The 17,493-nt window shown below is 36.4% G+C and overlaps 1 protein-coding gene across 8 annotated transcripts in view; it reads left to right on the top strand.

Moving 5' to 3' along the window:
- Positions 1-17,493, top strand: part of NEK1 (NIMA related kinase 1) — a 226,358-nt gene that overhangs the window by 174,416 nt on the left and 34,449 nt on the right. For all 8 annotated transcript variants that reach the window (XM_032413176.1, XM_032413181.1, XM_032413179.1 and 5 more), the window contains 3 exons: positions 5,795-5,971; positions 9,245-9,365; positions 17,033-17,121. In XM_032413176.1, coding sequence (XP_032269067.1) covers positions 5,795-5,971; positions 9,245-9,365; positions 17,033-17,121 — 387 coding nt within the window. The remainder of the gene's footprint in view (positions 1-5,794; positions 5,972-9,244; positions 9,366-17,032; positions 17,122-17,493) is intronic.

The raw sequence follows: 17,493 nt of genomic DNA, 5'->3' as shown, positions 1-17,493 counted from the left end.
TCTTTTTTTTTTTTTTTTTTTTTTTAAAGATTTTATTTATTTATTTGACAGAGACACAGAGAGAGAAGGAACACAAGCAAGGGGAGTGGGAGAGGGAGAAGCAGGCTTCCCGCGGAGCAGGGAGCCCGATGCGGGGCTCGATCCCAGGACGCTGGGATCACGACCTGAGCCGAAGGCAGACGCTTAACGACTGAGCCACCCAGGCGCCCCGACCCATTCATTCTTTACTAGGACTGTCTTTAACCTCCATGTATTGGAGTTCTTTCGAAATTTCCTCTTGTGATTGAGTTCAAGTTTCAAAGCATTGTGGTCCAAAAATATGCAGGGAATGATCCCAGTCTTTTGGTAACATTTGAGACCTGTTTTGCGACCCAGTATATGATCTATTCTGGAGAATGTTCCATGTGCACTTGAGAAGAATGTGTATTCTGTTGCTTTAGAGTGGAATGCTTTGACTATATCTGTGAAGTCATCTGGTCCAGTGTGTCATTCAAAGCCCTTGTTTCCTTGTTGATCTTCTGCTTAGAAGATCTCACTATTGCAGTAAGTGGGGTGTTAAAGTCCCCTAGTATTATTGTATTATTTTTAATGTGTTTCTTTAATTTAGTTATTAATTCACTTATATAATTGGCTGCTTCAGTGTTAGGGGCATAAATATTTACAACTGTTAGAGCTTCTTATTGGACAAACCCTTTGTTTATGATATAGTGTCCTTCCTCATCTCTTATTACAGTCTTTGCTTTAAAATCTAATTTGTCTGATATAAGGATTTCTTTTGCTGCCCATTAGCATTATAAATGGTTTTCCACCCCCTCAGTTTCAGTCTGGAGGTGTCTTTGGGTCTAAAATGAGTCTCTTGCAGACAGCATATTGACGGTCTTGTGTTTTTATCCAATCTGATACCCTATGTCTTTTGATTGGAGTGTTTAGCCCATTTACATTCAGAGTAACTATTGAAAGATATGAATTTAGTGCCATTGTAATACCTATAAAGTCGCTGTTTCTGTATCTCATCTCTGTTCCTTTCTGGTCTATGTTACTTTTGGGCTCTCTCTTCACTTAAAGGATCCCCTTTAATATTCTTGCAGGGCTGGTTTAGTGATCACAAATTTTTTTGTTTCTGTTTGTCCTGGAAGCTTTTTATCTCTGTATTTTGAATGACAGCCTTGCTGAATAAAGTATTCTTGACTGCATATTTTTCTTATGCAGCACCCTGAATATATCATGCCAGTCTTTTCTGACCTGCCAGATCCCTGTGGATAGGTCTGCTGCCAGTAATGTTTCTACCCTTGTAGGTTACAGACCCCTTGTCCAAGCTGCGTTCAGGATTTTCTCTGTTTCTGAGCTTTGCAAGCTTCACTATTATAAGTCAAGGTGTTGACCTATTTTTATTGATTTTTGAGGGGGGTTCTCTGTGCCTTCTGGACTTGAATGCTTGTTTCCTTCCCCAGATTAGGGAAGTTCTCTGCTATAATTTGCTCCATTATACCTTCTGCCCCTCTCTCTCTCTTTCCTCTTCTTCTGGGATTCCAATTATTCCAATATTGTTTTGCTTTATGGTATCACCTATCTCTTGAATTTTACCCCTAGTGATCCAATAGTTGTTTATTTCTCTTTTTCTCAGCTTCTTTATTCTTTGTCATTTGGTCTTCTATATCACTCATTTTCTCTTCTGCCTTATTTATCCTAGCAGTTAGAGCCTCCATTCTTGATTGCATCTCATTAATAGCCTTTTTGATTTCGATCTGATTAGAAAGGGATTCTATAGTATCATCTATGCTTTTTTCAAGCCCAGCCAATATCTTTATAATCATTATTCTGAACTCTAGTTCTGACATCTTACTTATATCCATACTGATTAGGTCCCTGGCAATCAGTACTGCCTCTTGTTCTCTTTTTTGAGGTGAGTTTTTCCATCTTGTCATTCTGTCCAGAGAAGAATAGATGATTGAGAAAACCAAATATTAAAATGGCAACAACGACCCCAGAGAAATATACACCAAACAAATCAGAAGAGACCTGTAACCAAAAAGAGAGAGAGAGAAAATGTAATCAGACAGGTGAACAGAACAGAGTAATACAGTGGATCCTGTGTGTATTTTGGTGTGTTTGTTAGAAAACTAAATCCCAAAATTGTAAAGAAAGAGAAACTTATATATGCACAAAAATAAAATTAAATATAGTAAAAGGATAGAATGTAACTGTAAAATGAAAATTAAAAGACAAAAAGGAGGAAAGAATATAAACAGCTGGCCAGAACAGAGCAATTCACTGTATCTTGGGTATGTTTTGGTCTGTTTTTAGAAGAGACTGCTTCCCAAAATTGTAAAGAAAGAAAAACTTATATATGTATATATACAAAAATAAAATTAAGTATAATGAAAGGACAGAATGTAACTGTAAAAATGAAAATTTTTAAAAAAAGACTTAAAAAGTGAGTTGATAAAATAAGAAATTGGTTGAAAAGGAAAAAAAAAAAATTAAAATTGAAAGACTTATGAGAAGGAATCATGAGAAAAACACCGAGATTTCCATATACTTTTTTCCCTTAGCACTGGAGTATTGCAGTTCTGAGTGATCAGTAAACTTGGTCTTGGCGGGATTTTCTTGCTGATCTTCTGGGGGTGGGGCCTGTTGTGCTGATTTTCTGGTGTCTTTGCCCTGGACAGAATTGCACCACTCTTGCTAGGGGGCCAGGCTAAGTAAGCTGCACTGGATTGCTCTATGTGGCTTTTGTTCAGTGAAGGCTCTTCACCCCCCGTTTAGAGGATGAGAATGAAAATGGCGGCCTCCCAATCTCCAGCCCTGGGGCCAAAAGCTATGCCCTTGACTCCTCAGTGTGCCCTCAGGGAAAAGCAGTCCATCACTCCTGTCTCCCTGGTTTCCATCCACATTCCATGCTCACCCAGCTTGTGACCGTGCATTTCTTTCTCTTTTTAAAAATTTTTTTTAAAAGATTTTATTTATTTTTCAGAGAGAGAAAGAGCACAAGCAGGGTGTGGCAGGCAGAGGGAAAAGCAGGCTCCCCACCGAGCAAGGAGCCCAATGTGGGACTTGATCCCAGGACCCTGGGATCATGAGGCAGATGCTTAACAGACTGAGCCACCCAGGCACCCCATGACTGCACATTTCTATCTCAGGCATAGGACCCTACTTTGAGTCTCCAAGCCCGGCAGACTCCTGCAGCGTGCAGCCATGCTGCTCCTCCCAGTGAAAGGAGTGGGGTCTCACCACAATTCTGCGGCTTTCTGGGCCCCTGCATTTCATGGTTTATGGCAACCCCAAGCTGAAAACTCACTCTGGGGCTCACTGATTGCAGCCGGCTTTCTTGCTCTGATACCTGGGAATTCTGCCACACTCAGGCACCCCTGGTCTTTCTGTGACCCTAGGGGTCCTGAGGTCACACTGTCCCACCTAGGATTCTGGCCACTTCGCCACCTGAGCACCTTTCAGTCAGGATGTCCTTCACCAGAGTAGACTTCTGAAAGTTCCGATTTTGAGCTCTGCTACTAAATCACTTTCTGGTGGTAGCCAGCTTACGGAGGCTTCCTACCCCCGTGATTTATCTTCCCATTTATCGCCTCATATTCACTTCTCCACACCTCCTGCCTTGCAGAAAGTGGTTGCTTTTCTATTTGTAGAGTTGCAGCTATTCTTTTCTTAGATCTCTGGTTGAGTTCACAGGTGTTCAGAGTGCTTTGATAGCTATCTAGCTGAATTCCTGGGACCAGACAAAACTAAGGTCTCCTACTTCTCTGCCATCTTGGAAAACTGGTAAATTGATTCTTACATAATGCTGTATTTTTGTCTTTATAATGGATGACATATTTTTCCTATTTCCCTTTCTAAATTGTTATTTCTAGTTAAAATAAATAAAATATTCTTTCTATGTGTCTGTGTAAAATTTTATACGCAGACACCTCCCTGAACTATTTTTTTAAATATATTAAGTTTTTTCCCTTGAGATCTTAGATCTTCCAGATATGAGGGTTATATCATCAGTGATAAGAACTAGTGTTTTTTTGCCCAGTATTTATTCTGATTATTTCTTTTTCTTCTTACTGCATTCATTAGGCACTCTAAAGCAATCTTTAATAATGGTGCTAACTGGCATCCTTGTTCCTGATTTTAATAGACATGATTTTATAGCAGAACAGTAGGCTGAATGAGCAAAAACACAGATGTGACCTCTATCACAATTTGTTGATGAGGCTTGGTGTAGGGAAGATACTCAAAACATGAGCAACACTATAGTTTTGTTCTGTTCTTGATTGACTAGGAAGAAGTAAGAGGTAATATAACTCAAAAATACCTGTACACAACTTGTTTTCCTAAGGAAGTTAACTGAACTAGGTACAGTTCCTGGTATCCTATTGTTATGATAGGATTGCAAGCACCACAAAGCGCCCACTTCGCTTTAGTGATAATGATTTGAAATTGAGATCAATAAAGAAGACTCTTTTTTTACCCAACCATTTCAGCCACATGTGTGCAGACATAATACACAGAAAATTAAATTAAAAGGAGTTGGGGTTTCTCCATGTGGGTAGAGTGAGTTAAAGATGTATGTGAGAAAGTGATTATTTTTTTTTTTTTAAGATTTTACTTATTTGTCAGAGAGAGCACAAGCAGGGGGAGTGGCAGGCAGAGGGAGAGGGAGAAGCAGACTCCCCGCTGAGCAAGGAGCCCAATGCTGGGCTCAATCCCAGGACCCTGAGATCATGACCTGAGCTGAAGGCAGATGGTTAACCAACTGAGCCACCCAGGCATCCCGAAAAAGTGGTTTTTATTGATGGACTTTAGATGGATTTTAATGAGGATGACGGTGGAGAGAAAACATGGTAGGATCAGGGCATTATAGGTACTGGTGGGGTAACATTTTTTAAAGTTGGGATAGTAGAGGGAGATAAGTGGAAAAATAGGATGTTAGAAATTAGAAGGTAGAATATTTAGCACTGAAAATTTGAGGAGCTCTAGTAAATGACAAGCTCTCTAAGATACTACCATTGGAGTGACTGAGGTAAGGTGAAGATAAAAATCACTGGAGAGGAATTGAGAGGCCCAGAGATGGAAGGATTATTAATGGAGATCTGGCAATCAATTAAATTAGTTAAGACAGAATTACTATTGGGGAAATCTCCTGACTGGGAGTTGGAAAGAAACGTCTTCAAGAAATGAATGGGAGTGACCTGGGCATCTTACAGATAACTGCAATAAGTTGTTCTGAGGTAAATCCATTCTCTCCTGGCATCAGTTAAAAGTATGGGGAGTTTAGGGGCACCTGGGTGGCTCAGTTGGTTGAGCATCCAGCTCTTGATTTCAACTCAGGTCATAATCTCAGGGTCATGGGATTGGGCTCTGTGCTCAGCAGGGAATCTGCTGGAGATTCTCTCTCTCCCTTTCCCTCTGCCTCTCCTCCCTTCTAAAATAAATAAATCTTTTTTAAAAAAGGTGTGGGGAGTTTCTGAGCAATTAGAAGTGACTAGCACTTACCAGAAACAAAAACAGTTAATGATTTAAAATACAACATTGTTATGTGTGTTAGTTTCAACAAAAGGGAAAAGAAAGTAAACCATATGTTAATCATCCTAAATATCATTATGTATAATTAAAATGATATTTAGCTGTCATATACCTTAATCATTTATCAACTTTTAATACATAACAGAGCTTACTCAGTAATTACCTGTTGTAAGAATGCAGTTTTTGAATTTTGCTATAATGCTGTTATAGGTAAAATTCGAGTTATTTTTGAGAATGTAGCATGATCTTTCTTTTTTTGTTGTTGTTTCAGAGACTTCTCCTGAAAGGGAGAATTACAAACCTTTAATTCCTGCAGAAGAAAAAGTAGAATATATTTCACTTGAAATGAATCCATCGGCTACTGTTGATTCTTCTGTTGAAATGAACAGTCCAGAGTTTAGTGAGGCACCTCCACAGACATCATTGAAGCCAGAAGAAAATGTGGATGGTATTTTAATAGCTCAAAATGAGCTTTATTTAACTTGATAATACTTTAATTTCTTCTATATAAACAGGACTTTATAAACAGATCATCAAAACGTGTATATGTTTGGGTGATTCATCTCAAATTAGGTTCTTTGTTTTCTATCTTTAATAACTGATCTGGATTTTTTAATGCATAATAAATCACCCCAAAACTTAGTGTTAAAATAACAACACTTTTATTATATCTCATGATTTTGCGTGTCAGGAATTAAGTCAAGGCTTGACTAATGTAATTTTTATAATTCATGTGCTTTTTGTCTCTGGGATCGCTTGATGGTATTCAGCTGGCAACCTGGTCTGAGGGGTTCAAGATGGCTTCACTGGTGTCTTTTCAGATGCAGCTTGAAGGCTGTGTGATGCTGGTCCCCTCTCCCTCTTCATGTAGTCTCCACACCTTTCCATAACTCTTTCCAGCAAGGTAGTCTGACTTCTTGTATGGTGGCCAGGGCTCACAGATCCTAGGCAAAAGCTACTTATACTTTTAAAAGCCAGTCTCAACTGGCACAGTATCACTTCTGCCATATTTCCTTGGTCAAAACAGTCACAAACCAGCGTAGATTCAAAGGAGATAAAACAGAGCCCACCTCTCCAAGTTAAGAGTGTTAAAGAATTTGCAGCCATTGGTAGTCTGCCATGGTCTGCCAATGAATAAAAAATTATTTACATTTTCTCCCACGTGTAAAATGCACTTACCCCTTCTTAAAGCCTCATCTTGTTTGAGAGAGAGCCACGCATGAGCAGGGGACAGGGCAGAGGAAGAGAGAAAGAGAATCCCAAGCCGGCTTCACACTTAGCACGGAGCTGGACACGGGACTAGATCTCACGACCCTGAGGTCATGACCTGAGTCGAAATCAAGAGTCCGATGCTTAACTGACTGAGCCACATAGGTGCCCCAAAGCCTCATCTTCTTATTAAAAGGGCTGAAAGCCTAAAGCTGTTATCCAAGTCAGGCCTCTGTAGAGGTGAATTTTCTTGGGTACAGTTCTTTGAGTACAGTTACTCTCAATCTCAAGACCTATAAGTGAAAAAGATAAGTTCCTTGCCCTCTAAATATCTAACATACAGTAGTGAAACAGGAATAGAGACTCCTTTTCAAAAACAAAGAAAATGGGGGACATATATCAATCACTGGTCCATAGAAATTCTGCAGCGCCAGTCAGGTGTTGCATTGTCAGCTTGCTTCCTTTGCACCAAAGTTAGTGCCCTCAAGGGCTTTTCTAAACTACATCTTTCTTTCCTATGCAATCCAAGCTGATGGTGTTTCTTCAGGTTGAATTTTCTTAATTTTGTGGGCTTTGTATGAATGTTATTCACATTCACTACGCTAACCACTCTTCTTTTTTCTTTATTCATTCCTTCCTTTTTTCCTTCCCTCCCTTGACTTCATCTTTGACTAGTAAAATCTGCCCTGAATTTAGTGTTTGTTCTGAGGCCATGTTTTCCCTTAAAAAGCTCTTATTGCCTGGAAGGAATTAACTTGGGGTTTCTCTTCTAAATTGTCCTCATAAACTAAACAGCTCTTTCTTCAATTAATCTCTCCAACTTTATCAGAGGCAACTAAAGAAGCTAGCTGGAATTTTTAACATTCTGCTTAGATAGCATCTTAGCCAGATCATTGAATCTCTTAGGTATGTTTTCTATCATCACTGTTCTTCCAGGCACCATATTTTCTGCCACCATAGAACAAGAATCTCCTCCAGAAACTTTTTTCACTGGCCAGTCTCTCATCAACAGTCTCCTTGAAGCACTTGTAACTTCTGCCCACTGCCAAGTCCCAAAACCAGTGCACGTTTTAAGCTTTTGTTATGTCAGCACCCTATTTTCAGATAGGAAATTCTATTTCTGCTATTGTTGCTGCAAAACAAATTATTCCCAAATCTTAGTGGCTTAAAATAACTTGTTTTATCTCACGTTTTAGTGGGTTAGGAATTGGGAAAGTTCTCCTCCATGTGGCATCAATACCACTCAGTGGTATTCACCTGTCAGCTGGGCTTATCTGGAAGGGGCAAGATGATGTCATTCCATGCATGGTATCTCAGCAGAGCCTCTTTAGCTGGTTCCCTCTCCTTTTTTAGTCTCAGGAACTTGCCATGTGGTCTTTCCAGAATAAACTTTCATGGTGGTTTAGGCTTCCAGATTCCAGTGTAGAAGCTGCCAATTCTCTTGAAGACTAGAGCTGGAACTGGCATAAACTTGAACTATACTCCGTTCAGACAATCACAATGCCAGCCCAAATTCAAGGGGAGGGGAAGTAGAGGCCCCCTCTACATGAGAGAAATGTCAGAGACCTTGCTGTATGTGTGACCATCTTCAATTCACCATGATAACTTAAATAGTCTTACTTATTAGAATGATATTTAGTAGGTATGCCTTTTCTTTTAAAAAAACAGAAGCCTGTTAGGCATATAGTAGAGACTATATAGCCTAGTGCAAGTCAGCAAACATTTCCTACAAAGAGCCAGATAGTAAATATTTTAGACTTTGAGGGCAATACAGTAAAAAAATCTAGTTTGTAGAATAAGTCATGTTGGTATGGCTAAAGGTGCTAATGGACAATTATTCACTAAAAAATAACTAAAAGATTTTTTTCCCCAAGTATTTGCCTTGTACAGGTAAACAACAACAACAAAAAATCATTTGAATAACGGATAAAAACTTTAAGGACTGGTACAATATCAGTTCTCTTTCTAAACAGGACAAGCTAATTGGAAACTTTAAAAATAGAGAATGAAAGATTACCTAGATTCCAGGAAAAAAGAGGGAGTGATGGTGGCTTAAACAAGAGCATTGTGGGGCGCCTGGGTGTTGCAGTTGGTTAAGTGTCTGACTTTTGGTTATGGCTCAGGTCATGATTTGGGGGACTTGAGATCAGGCCCTGCTCAGTGGGGAGTCTGCTTAAGACTCTTTCTCCCTCTGCCCCTCCCCCCATGCTTACACACGCACGTGCATTCTCTCTCTCAAATAAATAGATATTTTAAAAAAAGCATTGATAATCTGAATTGAAGAGGAAAAAGAGAAGTCAGCAAATGAAGACAGAAACTTTTCTCATTAGTATTTACTTTCAGACAATAACCAGAGAGTTAACAGATTAAAGATCTACAGATAAAATATTTAATTTTTTGTTATAATTAGTATGTTAGCCTGAAACTAGGTAATGATAATTTATAGAATATTTGTTCAAATATCTATAGCTGGATTTTGCTTTAAGACATGTTTATTGTTTTTGATTTTCAGAAGCTGATGGCTTAGAAACAGAAGTTCTGCAAGAGCCAGATGGAGCAAACAAAGATGGTAGCTTGCCATGCACGATTATTGATGTGTGGATTAGTGAGATAAAAGAAACAAAGGGAACTGAGTATGTTACCTCTTTTTCCTTACATTTCAAAACCTGGGTCCCTTTTTGTAATACTTTTTTAAAAAATACTATAATAACCTAATACTGCCCTATAGCCTATTATTATAATACCTTATAAAATAATTTAATTTTTGGAAAGATATTACATTCATGTGGTTCAGAAATCAAGTATATAAAGATAGAGAGTAAAATGTCTCTTTCCCAACTCTGTCCCCATCCAGCAGATTCCCATTTTCTCCTCCTTCCAGATATTTTTAATCTATCCAAAGCAAAAATGTCTCCCTCCCTTTTAAATAAAGTTATTAGTATAATGTATATGGTATTTTCACCTTTTTATTTTTAGTCAGTAACCTAGGAATTTTTTCATATTAATCCATAGAGAGCTTCATTTTTTTTTCTTATTTTATGGCTACTTAGTATTCCACTAAATGGATATACCACAACTTAGCAGGTCTTCTACATTAATTGATATTCTACATTAATTGATATTTCAAATGATGTTGCAATGAATAACAACCTTTTATATAAGGTCATTTTGCATGTATATACGTATATCTATATGATAGATACATAGAAGTACACTTCCTGTGTCAATTGCATTCTTACAAATTGCATTTGTAATTCAGTTACTGTTCTTCCCAGGGTTTCTACTAATTTACATTCTCAGAAAGAATGTATGAAACTTCTCATTTCCCCCAGCCTTGCCAAACTTATTATCAAACTTTTTTATTTTTGCCGATCTGATAGGTTAAAAAATAGTATCTTGGTTTGGGTTCTTAGTTTATCCATCTCTTATTGGTAAAGTAAGCACATTTTTTCAAATGTTTAAGTTTCATGTGTATTTCTTTTTCTGTGAGTTCTCTGTATTATATCTTTGACCCATTTTAAAAATGTGGTTGTTGGTATTTTATAAATTAGTAAGAACTCTTTAAATATTAGAGATATTGCCATGGTTATGATTATGTGAGTTGCAACCATTTTTTCCTTGTTGGCCATTTATGTTTTATTTTTTTGCCATGCAGAAGGTTTTGTTTTTTTTTTTTAAGATTTTTTTTTTTAATTTTTTTTTTTTAAGATTTTATTTATTCATTTGAGACACAGAGATAGAGAGAGAGAGAGAGAAAGCATGAGCAGGGAGAGAGGCAGAGGGAGAGGGAGAAGCAGGCTCCTCGCTGAGCCAGGAGCCCGATGTGGGGCTTGATCTCAGGACCCTGGGATCATGACCTGAGCCGAAGGCAGACGCTTAACCATCTGAGCCACCCAGGCACCCCTAAAGATTTTTTTTATTTATTTATTTGACAGAGAGAGACACAGCGAGAGAGGGAACACAAGCAGGGGGAGTGGGAGAGGGAGAAGCAGGCTTCCCGCGGAGCAGGGAGCCCGATGCAGGGCTCGATCCCAGGACCCTGGGATAATGACCTGAGCCGAAGGCAGACGCTTAACGACTGAGCCACCCAGGCGCCCCCAGAAGTTTTTTTAATTGTCATGTTTACCTGGATTTTAATAATCATTCAGAGATACTTTGTTCTTTCTAAGATTCTCAAAGAATTTTTCAATTTTTTTTTCTAGTACTTTCAACATGGGCACTTTTTACATTTAAATCTTTAATCTATTTGGAATTTATCCTGGGGTATGGGTTTAGTTTTTCTTCAGATAGCTACCCAGTTGTCCAGTTGTATTTATTAAAAAGTTCATCTTTCCTGCCTAGATTAAAAATGCCACTTTTAATATATACTAAATTTTCTTAATTTCATTGTCCTTTTTTGGTTTTCTTGGCTATTCTTGCTTGTGTAAAATTTCTTTTGAATTTAGAATTTACTAAATTTTGCCTACCTTCCCCAGGAAAAAAATCAATTGTTTTTTTATTGGGATATTAAATTCATAGATTAACATAGGGAAAATCAACTTGTTGTGTTCGTCCTGTCCAAGAAGAACATGATAGGCCTTTCTTTTGAGTAAGTTTTGAGTGTTTTTATAGTTTCCTTCATCTAGGCTTTACACTTTTATTGGTAAGCTTATTCCTAGATACATTCTTTTCTTTTGTTTTTGTTATTCTTTGTTTGGTCCCTATTCTTCTATGAGATCTTGTAACTAGAAGGTTGTGTGTATGAAAGCTTAGATTTCTTTATATTGATTTTGTACCCCACTATCTTATTGATATCTACTGTTGTTCATGATAGATTTTCAGTTGGATCTTTTGCTTTTTTCAGATATACAATCATATCATATGAAAACAGTGATGATTTTATGTCTTTCCAATTTTTTTAACACTAGTTTTTTTTTCTATAATCGCCTTGGTTAGTATCTTTTATACAATGTCAAATATTGGAAATAGGGGGTACCTCTGTGTTGTTCTTGACTTTAGTGAAGATGCTTCTGTTATTAACCATCATTAGGCATGACTGTTTATATAAATGTTTTCCTTTAATTATTAGTACAGTTAACTTTTGAACAATACAGTTTTGAGCTGCATGGCTCATCCTATACACAGATTTTTTTTTTCCCAATATATTGGAAAATTTTTTGGAGATTTGTGGCAATTTGAAAAAACTTGCAGGTGAACTGTGTAGCTTGGAATACTGAAAAAAATAAAAAGGTATTTTAAGAATACAGCATATAATACATATAACATGCAGAATATGTGTTTATCAACTGTGTATGTTATCATTAAGGCTGTGGTCCACAGTAGTCTATTAGTAGTTAAGTTTTGGAGAAGTCAAAATTTACATGCACATTTTTGACTGCATAGGGGATTCAGCCAGCACCCCATCCCTCCACATTGTTCAAGGGTCAGCTGTATAATTAATTATATTAATGGATTACTTAACATAAACCATCCTGCATACCTTAAGTACATTCTTCTTGGTCATGACATATTATTTTAAGGTACTTATGTATTTTAGGATTTTTGTATTAATATTTGCGAGAGTCATCTGTAGCTCCTTTTGGTTATGGGAAATTATTGTTAGATTTTGTTATTCTTGTTATGGTTCATTTATAAAAAGTAATTGGCAGTTTCTTCCATTGCCATCATCTGTAACAGGGACAGTCAATCTTTTTCTGTAAGAGCTAAATAATAAATATTTCAGCCTCGGATAGACTATTTGGTCTGTGATGCAGCTACTCAACTCTGCCGAAGTAGTGCAAAAGCAGCCATGGATGATACATAAACAAATAAGTGTTACTGTTTCAATACAACTTTATAAAAACGGGAAGAGGGCTGTACTTCGACATGGGCACAAAAAAACATACGCAGAAATGCTTATTATTAAAAAAACGAATGCTTATCATAGCAAATAATTTGAAATAGTCTAATAAGGAAATGGCTAAAAATACTGTTTCTCTATACTACACAGTGTATCTAGCACTTAAACACAACTTGAAAATAAAAGTTCCATTTCTAAAGCCATTCAACAAAACTATCAGATTTATTAAAGAGCTAAATGTCAACAAATGGAAAGGAGACAGCCTAATAATTAATATCCAGAATTCATAAAGAACTTGGCAAATTAAGAAGAAAAAGACCAAAGTCCAAGAGAAAAATGGGGAAAGAATATGAATATAGCTGTTTACAAGGGAGGAAACCACATATATACTTTATGGATTATAGAGGCAAGACAATGAGAAAAAAGACATCAAATTCCTAAGTTCGTTGACTAACTTTACTCAGTGGAGAACTATGAATGTATGAATGTCAGATACTTGTTCTTCCTCAAAGAAGAGGAATAAATAAAAGGCGGGGCAAGAGTCCAGATGTTTTGCCAGTGAAAGTTTCTTCACAAAATAACATGAAGCCAGGAGGAATGCAAGTAATAGCATCAAATATTGGTGAGAGATTGGGAACTAGGGGCATTGATACATTGCAAGCACACATAAGAATTGGGAGAGCCAATTTGGAAATCCATTTGCCAATTTTGTTAGTTTAAAATGTGCATATCGAGGGCATTTGGGTGGCTCATTTAAGCGGTTAAGTGTCTGCCTTCAACTCAGGTAATGATCCCAGAATCCAGGGATTGAGCCCTGCATAGGGCTCCCTGCTGAGGAGCTTCTCCTCTTCCGCTTCCCCTGCTTCTCCCTCTCTTACTACCCCTGCTTGTGCTCTCTCTCTCTCTCTCTCTCTGTCAAATAAATAAATAAAATCTTTTTAAAAAAATAATAATGTGCATATCCTGTAATAATGCATTTTTACTTTTTGGTATCTACTCTAAGATTACTCATACATGGGCACAAAGAGGCATATGCAAGAATGTTTATTGTAGGAGAATCATAGCAAATAATTTGAAAGAGTCTAATCATTAATAAGGAAGTTGCTGAAAATAAAGAACTTTCTGTATACTGCATTATGGATAATATATAGCACTCTAAAGAATAAAATGTAGCTTCATGTATCAATATGGAAATATGCCCCAATTATCAAATGATTAATAAAATAATATTGAATAAAAAGGCATTTCCATATATTAAAATAATGCTATTTATTTCTCTGTAAAATTCAAGGGAAAATATGGTAAGATGTATACCAAACTGATGACAGTAAAGGCAACTGAGCTTTGAGTTTACTATGGGGAATTCTCAAAGGAACATTGCATTTTTTTTTAGTCAGGGTAAAATTGATATAAAATTACCATTTTAACCATTTTAAAGTGTACAATTCAGTAGTATTTATTACATTGACAGTGTTGTGTAGCCATTACCACTGTGTGGTTCTAGAACATTTTCATCACCCCAAAAGGAAACCCTGATACCAGTTAAACAGCCACTCTCCATTTCCGCTTCCCCCAGCCTTTGTCAATCACTAATCTCCTTTCTGTCTATAGGTTTGCCTATTCTGGATATTTCATATGGAATCATACCATATGTGGCTTTTTGTATCTGGTTTCTTTCACGTACCATAATGTTTTTAAAGTTTATGTTGTAGAATATATCATTTCTTCATTTTTATGGCTGAAAAATCCATTATGTGGAATATACCATATATTTTTATCCATTAAGCAATTGATGGGTATCAGCAGATGACAGTGGGTCATTTCCAGGATTGTTTCTACCTTTTGGCTGTTGTGAATAGTGCTTGTATGAATATTTGTGTACAAGCTTGTGTTTGCACACCCATATTCTTTTGAGTGTATAGCTAGGAATAGAATTGCTGCAGTGTATGGTAATTCTATGTTTAACTTTCTGAGGAACCAAGGAACATTACATTTTGAATGAAGAAAAGTGTTACTTGTATGATTAGAAATAAAAACTTTGAAAACCAAAAATAGAAAAATTTTCAAAATTTAAAACTGAAAAAGTAAAAAATTATTTGAGATGAATTACAAAGAATTAAGAAAACAAAAACTGCTTATAAGCCAAACTTGCAGAGATAAGTTACTGGTGCCTTTGGTTTTTGTTGTTGTTGTTTTTATTGAAGTATAGTAGACACATAATGTTACATTAGTTTCTGACAACTCTGTACTTAAACTATTGTTATCACAAGTGTAGCTATCATCTATCACCATACAACACTGTTATAATACCATTGACTGTATTCCCCATGTCTGTGTTCCCTTTATCCCTATGACTTACTCATTCCATAACTGGAACCATGGACCTCTCACTACCCCTTACCCCTATTGCCCATCTTCTCACCCCTCTTTCTTCTGGTAACTACCAGTTTATTCTCTGTATTTATGGCTCTGTTTCTGCTTTTTGTTTGCTTCATTTGTTCGTTCATTTGGTTTTTAGATTCCACATATAAGTGAAATCGTACAGTTCTTGTCTTTCTCTGTCTGACTTATTTCACTGAGCATGATACCCTCTATATCCATCTGTGTTATTGCAGATGGCCAGATCTCATTCCTTGTTATGGGTGAGTAATATTCCTGTGTGTGTGTGTGTGTGTATTCGTCTGTCAGTGGACACTTGGGTTGCTTTCAAATCTAGGCTATTGTTAATGCTGTAATAAACATAGGGGTGCATAGATCTTTTCAAATTAGTGTTTCTGTTTTCTTTGGATAAATACCCAGTAGTGGAATTACTGGATTGTATGATATTTCTATTTTTAATTTCTAGAGGAAACTGTACTGTTTTTTATAGTGGCTGCACTATTTACATCCTCACCAGCAGTGCACAAGGATTCCTTTTTTTTTTTTTTAAGATTCATTTATTTATTTGTCAGAGAGAGAGAGAGAGCACAAGCAGGGTGAGTGGCAGGCAGAGGGAGAAGCAGGCTCCCTGTTGAGCTGTCTGGGATGTGGAACTCCATCCCAGGACCCTGGGATCATGACCTGAGCCAAAGGCAGACATTCAACTGACTGAACCAACCAGGCCTCCCAAGGGTTCCTTTTTTGTCCACATCCTCACCAACACTTACCTCTTGTCTTTTTGTTAATAGCCATTCTAACAGATTTGAGATATCTTGCTTTTGATTTGCATTTCCCTGATGATTAGTGATGTTGAACATCGTTTTCTGTGTTTGTTTGAAAACTTTGGACTGTATTCTTCCAGTCTTTAAGTTTTTGTTAAAAAAAATATAATACATGAATATAATTCCCAGCTGTATTGAAATAAAAACTGTCAGTTCTTCTTTACCTTTTTTCTTCAATTAATTCTTGAGTGTTAAAACCTTTTTGTGCATATCATTCTATATACTGCGCTACACACCATTTTTTGAAACCTAACACCATTTAATACAAATTGATCTGTAGATTACTTTGCTTACTTAATAAAATATATTAATATATTTTATTTATATTTATAATAATAAATTTATTTTATTTATGAAATATATTATTAATTCATTTTATTTATATTTATAAATTTACTTAATATATATTAAATAAATATATATATTTGTTTCTACTTTGCTTACTTAAATATATTATTTTATTTATATAATATATATTAAATATATGTTTATATTTATTTATAGACTATCATTCCACAGTATTTCACATAGATTTCTATTTCATTTTTTTAACAGCTGCATGATATTTTATAGTATTAGTATATTATAATTGTTTTATATTCTCTGCTATTAAGGGGCATTTTGATTGCTTGAAGTAGTGGTTCTCAAACATTAGCAAATATTAGAATTACTTTGGTATTTATTAAAGTAAATTGCTGGGCCTTATCCCCCAAAGTTTCTGATTGATAGGTCCAGGGAGGCCCTGAGCATTTTTATTTCTTTTTTAAGATTTTATTTATTTATTTGACAGAGAGAGAGACAACACAAACAGGGGGAATGTGAGAGGGAGAAGCAGGCTTCCCCCTGAGCAGGCAGCCCAATGCAGGGCGATGTGGGGCTCGATCCCAGGACCCTGGGATTATGATCTGAGCCATAGGCAGATACTTAACGACTGAGCCGCTCAGGCGCCCCCTGAGCATTTGTATTTTGAACAAGTTTCTGTGTGTTCCTAATGTCTAGGGGCCACATTTTGGGAACCACAATTATAAGAAGTGGTGAGGCTGGTTTTTGTGACTATGATTGGTGAAGGTTTTAACAGGGTAAAAAATACAATGTACTTATGAGAGGAAATATATATATATATCCACACACATAAGTGAGGAAGATATTTGGAAGAGGGACCACAGGATGCTAGTGAACTTGTGCTCCTTTTTTTTTTTTTTTTTAAGAGTGCTTTTATTTCTAGTAAATTGTATTTCTACCAATGTATCCATCTGGGCAGGTTGGAAGATAGGATCACTGTTCAGCAAAATGAAGTTTCTGAAGATGAAATCCCAAACAATGTGGACCACCTTAGTCAAGTTGATATAAGTAAGTCTCATTGTATTGGACTACTTTTGGAAGGTTCTTAACCTGAATCTGTTTTATTTGGACAACATATTAATAGCATTTTTTTATCAGTCACCTCAGTTGTTTAAAAAATGTAATAGGCATAGAGCACTAGATTTTCATTAATAAGCCTGGATTGTTTGGCAACATGGCCAATAAAACTTTTTGGTCAATTATTTTATGAAATGTTCAAAACAGAAAGAATTGCTTGCCAAAACTAAGCCAGTATACTAAGGACATTAAGTAAGTTGTCTTCTTGTTTTTAATAATATTAATTATAAAATATGAGAAATATAATTTTTCCTATCTAACCTGTAGGAACAAAGATAAACTGGAGCTAAATATGAGTGTCTA

The sequence above is a fragment of the Phoca vitulina genome, unplaced genomic scaffold, assembly GCF_004348235.1.
Source record: "Phoca vitulina isolate PV1807 unplaced genomic scaffold, GSC_HSeal_1.0 scaffold14, whole genome shotgun sequence".
Classification (NCBI taxonomy): Eukaryota; Metazoa; Chordata; class Mammalia; order Carnivora; family Phocidae; genus Phoca; species Phoca vitulina.
The sequence above is the reverse complement of the archived record's forward strand: the minus strand, read 5'-3'. Positions and strand labels throughout refer to the sequence as shown.